This window comes from Cibotium barometz, chromosome 7 (assembly GCF_041138505.1).
Source record: "Cibotium barometz isolate CiBa-2024 chromosome 7, ASM4113850v1, whole genome shotgun sequence".
Taxonomy (NCBI): domain Eukaryota; kingdom Viridiplantae; phylum Streptophyta; class Polypodiopsida; order Cyatheales; family Cibotiaceae; genus Cibotium; species Cibotium barometz.
This window is the reverse complement of record NC_141052.1, coordinates 60,251,315-60,264,137: the sequence shown is the minus strand read 5'-3', so window position 1 is coordinate 60,264,137 and position 12,823 is coordinate 60,251,315. Positions and strand designations below refer to the sequence as shown.

The following is a 12,823-nucleotide window of genomic DNA, read 5'->3' as shown; positions in this document are numbered from 1 at the left end:
AATGTCCGAGGAACCCTAAAGTGCTGCCGAATACGACGAAATGAATATGGCCTGTCACGACCAGGTATCACAGCATCTCGGATTCTAACCAAGCCTAGCCTGACCATGCAATTGAGTCGTATGCGTGAAGCATCTCTGTCTGGCCAAACAATGACACGCGACTCCACAAATGTTTCGAACTGCAAAGAGTTCAAAAGTAGTCTTTCATGACCAGGATCCCACCGAGCCAACAGTAGAACTTCATGCCAAGAAAGGAGAATATGCGATAAAATGTGTGATGAGCGAATACGGACAGGATGAGCCGCATTCACAATGTCCCACCATGAAGCCTGCACACGTGTCCGCCCATGTGACATCTCTCTCTCTCTCTCTCTCTCTCTCTCTCTTGTTTGGAAGAGGAGCAAGCAGAACTACAAGAGGACCAGAGGACTGCTTTGAGACTGTTTATGGGCTCTTTTTGTTGGCTGCAAGTACAGGGTCATTTGGATGTGTTTTTTGGCATGTAAGTGATGCAAGCTCGCATGGGTGCATGTTCATAGAGCAAATTATTTTCTTCTTGCTTAAAAGGAACAGAGGGACCTACAGTTGTGGGCATATCTATGTTTCCAGATGTTTCATGAGGAAACAAGTCACTAGATGTATGCCGTTGTTGGCACTGTATTTGGATGGTGCTTTCTATGGTTCTGTGTGGAAACAAGACAAAGGTTTCAAGGAAAAACAAGCCTAAGGGATTTCGTGTGAAAACATGTCGTAGGCTTCTCGAGGAAACATGTTTTTGGTTTCTCCAAGAGATAGATCACATGCAAACAGTGGGTACAAAAATGGACATGTTTAGTAGTCTTACTGCTGATTGGATAGGGGTTCGAGAATCCATGACTGAGATGGATAGTATCCTTGGAAGACAGAGAGGGTTGGTTCAGGTGTGTCGATTGTATAGTATGTTGTGCTGTGATGCAAGTTCTCTTTTGGAAAACAGTTTGGAGTCTGTTGTGATGCAGGAGCACTGGATGTGTCAGGGTATGATGCTATTCATAGGGTGAGGCTATGGATGGTTGGGTAGCCCTAATCATGGGAGAAAGCTTTTGTATGCAGGACTCAATGTGTGGAAGCCTTTTGATTTGAACAATAGCTGGATTTATTTGTGGATGCCGAGTGGACAAGAAGTCATGATGCACAGTCTTTGCAGGCTTCAGGAGTTCTATTGTGACGCCTAAGTTTCCAGCTTTATTAAAATCAAAGCTCATATAATCAATTAAAGAAATACCACAAGGGATGCCACTACGTTTTGGGACCAATTGGTGTCCGTGTACTGTTTGCAGGAGCACTCTAGCTCCCCCTATTTGTTTTCCTTTTATAGGTCCTCGATGGTGTTAAAGTGATTTGTGTGCAAGTTTGTTTTTGCACCGTCCTTTGGTTTTTTCTGAAGGCTGAAGACCGGTTTACATCGGGACATCAGTGTGTAAACATCGAGCCGGTCATAATTTAAAAGTGAGTTTTGGTCGTCCAAAACTTAATGAAGTGTGTATACACTCACTTATAAATTAGTGTTAACTCCTAAGGCTAGGTTTATGACCAATACTTACCACCTGTCACATGCCACATAACCATGTTAGCAGATAGTAGTTTCACACGCACGGTTCACGAGCAAGCATCCCCTTACTCGAAACTACACATTGGTCAAACAAGCATAAAAACAGTATGCAATTTCAATTGCAAGCAAGCACATAAAGATGCTATGCAATGTAGCATTGGTATGGACAATCGCCATTCATGAGACTATACCAAAATAGACATGCTCCAAGCAAGTACACGAAGTACCAGACCCAATAGAACACCAATCCACCAAGCATTTGTTCGTACAGGGAGAGCCATATCCACAGTAATAGCAAACCTCTGCAAGCAAGCCACCTGTTAGCGACCGGACAACCACAACGCCGTTGAATGTCAAAGCCGACTTATTATAGAGCCGACATGCCAAAGTTAGGTGTGTCCACCTACCTTATGTGGTTGGACATTGGGATCGTTTAGGGATTGTTGTATGAGAGCATGGACGATTAGGGATTTTGTGAGAGAGCTGCAATGGATACTTTCTCTGTCTTTCTGTCTCTTTTCTTTGTTTTTCTCTGTTAGGGTAAGAAGGCCACTAACACTTCAGCGGCCCATGATGGCAACAACCTCCTTGGTGATGAAGACCAGTGTGATCGCACAGGAGAGCAAAGCTTTAAAAGAAATCACTCTGCCTCTCCCGTCTTCAATTGCATACTGCCACTGCCCCCTAGGACAATGTTAGCAACCCTTATTGGAAAATCAAGCTCGACTATTTTCCCGTTGATTCAATCGTGCGAAGACCACTACCCATTCAATGAGGTAGTTTTTGCTATCTGTGGGAGACCTTCGCAAGCACAAGTGCAAATAGGTCCTCTCTCCAGCTAGTGGGCGCATAAGGCAACTAGGGAGAAGGAGACTGTGAGCCTTCTAACCTAGAACTCATAGCGAAGCCTACATCGAAACAACAGCTCCCGTGCAACCATCCGCAAGAGAGACCTCGGCCTAGTCACGGCAGCCATGGCGAAACCTAACCCTGGTTTCTTATCTGTGTATATTTTTCCCCTGAGCAGCTAGTAAACCTTGGAGCTCCACTGCAGCTATTGCAATCCCAAAGGTTCAGCCAACTGACAAGCGACGTCAGGGTATATCCCCAGAACCCGGATTGTTTCCGTGACACCCGGAGACTCATTCCGCGCACTCCGAACTCCGAAAACAGCCGTGCTCGCAAGTCACCTGGACTGCTGCTCTAGAGGCAACCCGGACTGCGATCCCCGCATCCGCCACCCTGGTGATCCTTCCGCAATACACTCGGATTCCTTTCCAAACTCTTCTGCCACCCGGACTGTTGGTTCCGCCAAAACCCGAATTGCCGATTCCCCAACCCGACTCCCGGTGATTCTCCCCCGCCACAACTTGATGCTGCAACCCGACACTGACCCTGACACTACGCTTGCCTCTCCAAAAGAATAGAAAATTTCGCGTGCTGAACTAGAAAGCGGATACTTATTTCGCTTATGACTCCGGAAGACAGCAAACACTCCGCTTTCCTAACCCGGAGGCCACACATTAAAGAATCTTGGTGTTTTTGGCCCGAAATGAGCCTGCAGAGAGCATGGCCAAAACTTGCCGAATGGCAAACACAAGGTAGGCTTAGCAGCAGAGATAGGTGATGTCAACTGCATGGGTTGTGGCGTCCATGCAAGCACCTAAGATGCCCAGCTTGCTGCATATCAAGTATATGCGTTTGTGCAGTTGACGGCTCTTCCAAGAGGAAAGTCAAAGAAGAACTATCTACAGGGATACAAGGGGATCTCACAATGGCCATAGCTAAGCTTTATTTGTTTTTCTAGTTTTCTGTAAGATCTCTTCTTCCTAGAAAGAAGGCCTGGCTTCTATATTCATACCACAGTTAACGTCAACGACATGGTGGTTGTCCATAGTCAGAATTGAAGAAGTCAAAAAGCCAGTCTGACTCTGAGGTCCAAAGTCAAAAGTTCTGCATGGATTTGTCCGAGAGCCATCATGTCCGGTACACAAGATGCGACACCCACCAACATGAGATTGACCAAGTTGTCCAAGATTGGCTAAACTAGCAACCAAGGTGGCCAACCCGATTCCATCGGATCCGGATGCAAGGGTGATGGCCAAATTATCGGATGATGTTGATTTGTTTAGAGTCTAGTTCGGCATCCAACCCACATTTTGTGAATTCAGCATGTGCTACGATCAATATGCTAGACCGGTAGATTTGGAAAATGAGCCGGAGGCATTGTGGCAACAAGCAGCATAGGTCTAGTAACTGTGTAACCTGCAAGCAGTGTAGCCAACATGGCCATCAAACCAATGATTGTTTGTACCATGTATGTGGCCAATGCAGAGTCCAAGGTCACAACTCTCGTGTGTGCCCAAATGCATTGTTGGAGTTTGAGGATGTGCAACACCGATGGCTCAAGCGGAAGAATGCACATGATACCACCCGCCTTCTAAAGAGTAAAAAGGAGTTAGAGCAGTTTCTCAAAGATGTTTCCTTAGCCATGGAATGGCATTCCCAACATCCTCAAAGAGGAGACTCCTTGTTGCAGGATATGACGTGGATGGTAATTGCAACCGAAAACTTCTTGTTTGATGTCAAGCATGCAATTGCAGACCTCGAGGATCAAGACAATACTTCAGACAACAGCCCAGAGAGTGACTATGAAGCTTTTGATGCTAAGCCGAAAGCTGACTATGGTTGCCATGATAATGCAGCAAATATGGCTACGATTGACCATCCAAATGAGGAGCTTTTTGCTGCCCGGAATGTCCTTGAAGAGCATGGTGGTGATCAGCAGCAACACATTGATTATATCCCCCATGTTAGTGATGGTGCATGGCATAAACTGAATGATCAACTTGCCCCTTTTTCCCACAAGGATGGTGCCATATCAATTCCAGAAGAAGCCCGTACCAATGATGAAGCAGATGTATGGCACATATTCTCGCCAAGCAGGGCAATAGAGATCATGAACACTTAGCCTGAAATGTTTCCAAATTTCGGCTTTATACCTCCTACATACCGACATCCGCATGATCAATCCGAATTGGGTTTTGGCCTAGCCTTGGAGCAGGTGTTGCCGGGTGGACAATGTCCCCATGTGGCAGAGGACAATCATGTATATAAGGATGACCATCCTATGGCCAACAGTCAGTCGAAGCAAACTTTTCTGGAATCTTCATCCTACACATAGTTGATGGAAGAATTCCTGAATGATCTGGAAGAGGAGGCTCTTGTTGCAAATGCACATGGTTTTTGTGAAGAACTACAAAGAGTCTGATATTGCAAGACAAACCTTTTGCTTTTGGTGAGTATCGCACCCACCTTCAACAATGACTTCCACAGGTAGAGATCAGATGTAAACAATTGTATCATCAGAGGGATTTGTCTTTCATCACGGGTACTGGTTGGCCTTGCCGCCTTTGTTATGCCACTAGGCAGGATTTGGAGATCCACGGTGAGTCTTTGTGTCACGTAGGCTGTAATGCCTGTGACCGACGGCAGACCGGATGGCCATGTCCGGGGTTCAGTGGGAGAGGACGCCCATGCGGAGTCATGGGCGGCCAGGCTAGTGTGGACGGCAGGCCACACACTATATAGCCTGGGGGATGAGGGGCAATCCTCATTCTTCCTCTATGGCTGGGTGGTGAGCCAGAGGCCGTCCCCTCGGTCACGTAGGCTGTAATGCCTGTGACCGACGGCAGACCGGATGGCCATGTCCGGGGTTCAGTGGGAGAGGACGCCCATGCGGAGTCATGGGCGGCCAGGCTAGTGTGGACGGCAGGCCACACACTATATAGCCTGGGGGATGAGGGGCAATCCTCATTCTTCCTCTATGGCTGGGTGGTGAGCCAGAGGCCGTCCCCTCTTGTGGTAATGCCCGTAGCGGCGTTACGGGAATGTAACACTGGTATCAGAGCGTGGTTCGATGGGATTGTCAGAGCCTGCGCGTGAACGGGGGACCGGAGCCCACTCGATGGTTTTCATCCACAATCTCCTTATCCTTATCTCGAATGGAAGGTGTGGAGGGAAGCAGCCATGGAGGAATGGAGGGGAAGAACTCTCTCTCTCTCTCTCTCACAGTCATACACAGCAAGCAAAATCAAGTAAGCGATCTGAGTTTTGTTTTTTTTTCAATACGATTGAAATTGTCTTCGTTGAATGGCTGCGAAGGAATGTCTGCGTTGAATGGCATGTTACATTCCCGTAACGCCGCTACGGGCATTACCACAAGAGGGGACGGCCTCTGGCTCACCACCCAGCCATAGAGGAAGAATGAGGATTGCCCCTCATCCCCCAGGCTATATAGTGTGTGGCCTGCCGTCCACACTAGCCTGCGCCTGTGAGACCGACGGCAGACCGGATGGCCATATCCGGGGTTCAGTGGGAGAGGACGCCCATGCGGAGTCATGGGCGGCCAGGCTAGTGTGGACGGCAGGCCACACACTATATAGCCTGGGGGATGAGGGGCAATCCTCATTCTTCCTCTATGGCTGGGTGGTGAGCCAGAGGCCGTCCCCTCTTGTGGTAATGCCCGTAGCGGCGTTACGGGAATGTAACACTTTGGCTTCTGCCAAGGGCATGTGGCATGTATTTTTGTTGTCTGGGTGAAGAAGCCCGTGCGTAAAGGTGCTAGATGTGGCATGGTATGTAGTCAAAACTTGCATTTGAAGTTCGTGGACAATATGACGCAAACAAGCAAAAAATTTATGAATGAGCATCGATTGAAGATTTTCCAATTGAATCATTCCCTTCCATCTTGGAGGACTACAACACGGAGATTATCCCTAATGCGGAGCCTCTTTTGAGGATGCCCGAGCTTATACCGAAGAGGGAGAATCAAATAGATGGTGGGGTTTCTAATAAAAGAAGAATTGTATACTTGGCATGTGCATTGCTTGTACTGGATCCTTACATGGTTATACTTCATGTTCCAGTTGATGTGGTACCTGCAAACAATGTACTTGTTGTTCCTGCATTACTACTTCATGAACTAGCTGCAATAAGTACTATCCTACATTTGCTATCACGAGTCATGCACTTGCATTCATTCATGTTTGCCACACATGGCATACTTCCCAATATTTGCCTCATGCTTTTTGTACCTTAAGTAAGATGTCTGCTCAAAGTCTTCAACAGGCCGGAACAGACGGGCATTGACACATGAGCTGCTGTTACCACCAGAAACACAGCAGCCCTTGGAGCTTCAGTCTCCAAGTCGCTTATTGTAGGCAGTGGCATCGGATGCCACTGGTGCAGAAAAAGAAGATGATATGGTACTACTCAGCTTTGATGCAGTAATGAATGTGGGAGAGAAGGATATGTACGTGCACCATGAAGAGTTGCAACTGAACAAAAGGGGTTGACTAGAGCTGAGTGGAAGCTGATAGGTCATAAAATGATTCACTCCAAGTAAATTTTAGTCATGCATTCTTTTGTTACCTAAATCCCCACAATAGTTGTCACTTCCGAATTTTGATCAACTTATTTTGTTCAGCTAACCAGTGACATATCTTACCGAAAGAGCTCAGCTAACCAATGACATATCTTACCGAAAGAATATTATCGATGTCATTTTTGACTCTCCACTGCAAACAGTCCATGACCTGTGAAGAAAGAGTCTTTGTCTGAGAACACTTGCCTCTGTGTTTGGGCACTCTTCTCAAAAAGCAAAGCTGAGTCAGGTTTGAAATACCATCTTGAAAGCCTTGGAGACGTTGCTTTCTCGAGCCTTCAGGAAGCGTTCTACGGTTGCTTCCGGATAACCCCTATGTAAGTTCTGCAGCCAAATGTTTCATGTAAAATGACAGTAAAAGCTCCTTGTAGCAGCCAAAATGGCCTATTGAATACACAATGGAGAACACCCAATGAAAATTGAGATTATTAACCATATTTAATACTTCAAATGATTTTTCCTCGAAAGGGCTTCAAGATCGGTGTTACCTTATAAGCTATGGCGAGTTGCTTATCATTTGCAGTGGCTGTGTAGCACATAGCCAAAGAAGAAAGATGCAAAACGTCAGATAGCTCGACTGCTCAAGCTCTGATAATTTGATATACTAACGGTAGCTATTCAAACCCAAAAAAAAAAAAAAGACAACTAAAACCCTGATTATTTCCACGGGTAGCTTAAGCATTGTCAAGGCAAGAGGGCATAAGAGGAGTGTGGAGAGAGAACCTTGTTGTAACGAGTCCCTCAGCTGTCTAATGGCTTCAGGGGATACAGAGACCATGTTTCCAGTACAAACACAGCAATTCTGTGAAACACGACACCAATGGGGTGAATGGAGACGAGCTGGGTGGCTGCAGAAAGGGCAGTCTGATTGTTGGCGGTTAGGAAAAAAAACCGCAATGGACATATGTGGTCAGGTGTGTGTGTGTATGTGAGAGAGAGAGAGAGAGAGAGAGAGAGAGAGACACACAGGTGGGCGGCTTGAGAAGGCGCTTAACAAAGCGTGTTGGTAGCAGGAAAACACGTGTAGAATTAATGTCCAAATTCCAATACAGCGGTCACGAGACTCAAGGCCTAGTCAAGTGTGCGTGTTTTTTTTTCTGATTCAACAAATGCATCATTAATCAAAGAAATATAATATTTATATATATATTACACAATTTCAAAAATGCAAATTTATATAATGCTGAGTGTTGCCTTGTCCAATTGAGGACTTATGCATGTATTATGCCACCACTCAAACTATTGGTCCTAAGGCTCAACATCAAGGCTGTTGAATTTCCAAATTAGTTAGGAAACTTCCTAGACTCCTAGATGGCCGTGTAAGAATATTCAACATAGTTTTGAAATTCTTTTGTGATGTTTTTGTAAGGTTCTCATTTTTTTGCTTTTTCAACAAAGTCTTTCACAATCTTCTTGTGTCATTGCCATGCAACTTTCGATTTCTCTGATTCTGTCTCTTTCTTGAAGTATGCTTCTTCTCTCTCTGCACGGTTTGAATGCAAGTTCTGCCATAGCCAAAAAAAATCTTTGAAGTTTCACTAGGAGAGAAAAGGGAAGCTCGTGTACCCCCCCCCTCTCTCTCTCAAATACTTAATAGCGACAGTGGGGTGGAATAGGGTTGCCCTTTCTCATGGACCCTTAGGTTGGAAGCAATGGTATTTGAATTTGCTACACATGAAAACATATTGGAAATGCAATTATACTCCTTCCCTTATATGCAAAAGATGTGGTACTCTTTACTTTTTCAAAAGATGAAAATCATGCTTGCCAAAACCATCAAAGGACTACCTCCTTCAGTGCTTTACCACAATCAAGTTGTGGAAGTAATGGACACCTTTAAATACCTTCACATCAAGGTACCTTCAAACCATAAATGGTAGCAATGTGCACTCCCTCAAGAGCACTGTGAATTTAAGAATGTTTGCAACCATGTAGAAATCTAAAATTAGGCTCTTAAGGAGTATCTTTTTGATACTTGAGTCATGCAAGTGCTAATGTACTGACATTACGGTATGGGGTGGAAGCATCTCCGCATCTACATGGAAACATATAGAAAGGGTTCAAAAAGAAGTGGAGAACTGTAATCATAAATGGCTTGAAATCAAAGATCCCATAAAAGTTTTCTTGTGGCGGACCTATAATTTGGAGGCTTCCAATAGGAGATCAATTGAGGAAGAGGAAGATAGCCCAAGGTAAATGTATCTTCTGCATGACTTGTGATGAGACGAGTGTTCACCTATTTTGCTCATACCATGTTGCTAAGAAGGTATGGGACTTCATTGCTCGAGTTTGGGAGGCTATCATGACTACATCATTCAAGGTGAGGGACTAGCTTTTTGGGAAGGTCCCAAGAGGGGATCGTGAGCCTGAATTTGAGCATCCTTTTGCATTCTTTATGTGGATAGGATTTTGACATATATGGCTTACAAGGAATGCCTTTCTATTTGATTAAAAAACGGGTATATTAGGCCATATTCAACGAATCCAAGGCCTCTTACTGTGGCAATTGTCATCATTGGAGGCGGCACGGCTAGTCAATAAAGACAAGATTGTACAATGGATGTGTGTGGTGAGAAGAACTAGGGTAATACTTGCATCCTAGACACTTCAGGTCAAATGGTGAAGGGGCAATACTATACAGGGCACACATAGCGGCCAATTGGCCTCCTCTAAAATAATCTTTATTCAATACAACAACTATTACGAAGAGAGAGAGAGAGAGAGAGAGAGAGAACGAACGAACGTGAGTGCATATTGATTGAGATGACAATTAGTAAGGAATTTTGAGTCCTCATTTAAAATTTCAAAATTTACTAACAAAATAATGATTTGCCTATGTTGCGACACCAACATTGCCTATTGAAAGGTGGCCAAAAAATCCAAGCCTTCCTTTTCAACCAATAAAAATTTTGACTTGACTAAGTGGTGACACCAACATCGCTTGTGCCTTTCCTTTCTTTATTAAGATCCTTATTGAAAGGCCACAAAACAAAGTAAACAGTTTTCTTCACTTTTGCACCAAAGGTTTTTATGTGGAGGTTTGGTGGCCATGCAACTAAAACCACAATTGAAAAGTTTAAACAATGTTTTGCAAGTTCAATAATAGGGCATCGATATTATCTTTTGGTTGCATGCAATTAACTAAATCTCTAATGTACATGAAGACATTATAACCTAGATTTTATTAAACGGTTTCAAAATCTTCTCGAATTAGAAATTTGAGAAAGAAACCCGTTGAGGTCAAAGAAGTAAATCTCATCGGCCCTAGTTTTGTAGCTTTTACCTCCACATATCAATTTGCATGCTGCTGCTCTCTCTCTCTCTCTCTCTCTCTCTCTCTCTCTCTCTCTCTCTCTCTCTCTCTCTCTCTCTCTCTCTCTCTCTCTCTCTCTCTCTCTCTCTCTCTCTCTCTCTCTCTCTCTCTCTCTCTCTCTTCTTTGTGAAGTCTCTCACTAGAAGTGCATGTAGGAACGTTCTCTCTACCTCCTTCGTGAAGACACGAGAAGATGGTGCGCGGGAGTTGAAGACCCTTATATTAAAATTTGAAACAATATTTTGCAAGTTCAATGTATATTATTATACATAGGCAAACCGCGATACTTTATTGCTTTAGAAAGTAAGTAGGGGCATTTTTTAAAAATCTTAAACGTTTCATGTCAAAAGTACAATCATCCCGTAGGACTTTGTATGATAGTGATTGGATAAGAATCTGCCATAACCTTCGCTTTGAGAAATATAATACTCTCTAAGAGGCTTGCCGTGTAAATACCAAACAGTACCGATCAAGTTTGACGCCAATGGTGAACAAATCTACGGCAGTTTGCGACTGTGTGCTCACGCGCGCATGTGTGTGTAAGCATGGTGCATGGCCATATCATAAACATGCCACTCAAATGCTTACTCTAGTGGGTACAAACCTGCCAATTTATATATCATCACAACACAAATGTGCTGAAATAGAGACGCGAGGTCGGTGGTCGTGATTCCAAAGAAAAAAGAAAAGCAAAGCACATATCCCTAGAGGTATAATATGACTGTCGTGTCGTGTGCATGTGAGAGCGACAATCCAAATAACATAACGTGTCATCCATTATGTGTGTATATGCACATACATATAGTGATATACGTATATTCATACATCATATATTTATATATAAATACGTATATTCATACATCATATATTTATATTCATACATCATATATTTATATAAATACACATTCTTCACACATTAAGACGTGTACACCCATATAAATATATTTATACACTGACACACAGATATATACATGTTATATGTGTGTGTGCATTACAAACACTTCTATTAGAGAGACATAATGATAGAATCGAAACTTATGGGTTTTTTAGTGTGGTCCAAACATGGCGATATATATGTACATATATATATATGTATATATATATATATATATATATATATATACACACACACACACACACACACACACACACACATATATACACATATATATGTGTGTGTGTGTGTGTGTGTGTGTGTGTGTGTGTGTGTATATATATACATACACACACACATATATATGTATATATATACACACACACACACACACACACACACACACACACACACACATATATATGTGTATATATGTGTGTGTTTGTGTGTGTGTGTGTGTGTGTGTGTGTGTGTGTATATATACACACATAGGAAGCATCTCCGCATCTACATGGAAACATATAGAAAGGGTTCAAAAGAATTTCTCACAACCTTCTTTTGGTTCAAACTCATTACTCTCTGAGGTGTTGGTACTTCTAGAGTTTTGGATTGGCCAGATAAATAGATATATAGAAGACAGTCTAATCGAATGGCCCCTCTTCCGTTGGTGCGGGTAAAGGATGTTGTGTTAACTCGCCATGCTCGATTGCTCTCTTTTAGAAAGATTCGCCAACACTTTCAAGTGCCTCGATGGTATAGAGTGTTGTGGAATTGGGCTATGCGGAGTATTGCTCGAGTGGGGAACATTTCTTCTTTACAAGAGACAGAACCTTGGCTAGACTGGGTGTTTCAGAAGCCCAATGATTTTACTACTCGTACGGCAAATGATATGTTGGTAGAAAATAAGAGTTGGCTCATAGAGAGGCAATCGAGCTTGGAGGCCGATGTGTGTGGTGAGAAGAACTAGGGTAATACTTGCATCCTAGACACTTCAGGTCAAATGGTGAAGGGGCAATACACGGCCTCATCTAAAATAATCTTTATTTAATTACGAAGAGAGAGAGAGAGAGAGAGAGAGAGAGAGAGAGAGAGAGAGAGAGAGAACGAACGAACGTGAATGCATATTGATTGAGATGACAATTAGTAAGGAATTTTGAGTCCTCATTTAAAATTTCAAAATTTACTAACAAAATAATGATTTGCCTAAGTTGTGACACCAACATTGCCTATTGAAAGGTGGCCAAAAAATCCAAGCCTTCCTTTTCAACCAATAAAAATTTTGACTTAACTAAGTGGTGACACCAACATCGCTTGTGCCTTTCCTTTCTTTATTGAGATCCTTATTGAAAGGCCACAAAACAAAGTAAACAGTTTTCTTCACTTTTGCACCAAAGGTTTTAATGTGGAGGTTTGGTGGCCATGCAACTAAAACCACAATTGAAAAGTTTAAACAATGTTTTGCAAGTTCAATAATAGGGCATCGATATTATTTTTTTGTTGCATGCAATTAACTAAATCTCTAATGTACATGAAGACATTATAACCTAGATTTTATTAAACGGTTTCAAAATCTTCTCGAATTAGAAATTTGAGAAAGAA

General features: G+C 43.2%; 1 protein-coding gene across 3 annotated transcripts in view; it reads right to left on the bottom strand.

Annotated features, from left to right (window-relative positions):
• LOC147637271 (sec14 cytosolic factor-like) overlaps window positions 1-7,997 on the bottom strand; it is a 45,122-nt gene extending 37,125 nt beyond the window's left edge. For 2 of the 3 annotated variants that reach the window (XM_086800908.1, XM_086800909.1), the window contains exons 1-4: window positions 7,761-7,997; window positions 7,526-7,563; window positions 7,278-7,361; window positions 7,135-7,188 (exon numbers count right to left, since the gene is read on the bottom strand). In XM_086800908.1, the coding sequence (XP_086657034.1) occupies window positions 7,135-7,188; window positions 7,278-7,361; window positions 7,526-7,563; window positions 7,761-7,941 (357 nt within the window). In that variant the 5' untranslated portion in view covers window positions 7,942-7,997. The remainder of the gene's footprint in view (window positions 1-7,134; window positions 7,189-7,277; window positions 7,362-7,525; window positions 7,564-7,760) is intronic. The other variant, XM_086800910.1, reaches the window with a different exon arrangement.
• Window positions 7,998-12,823: the final 4,826 nt, after the last annotated feature.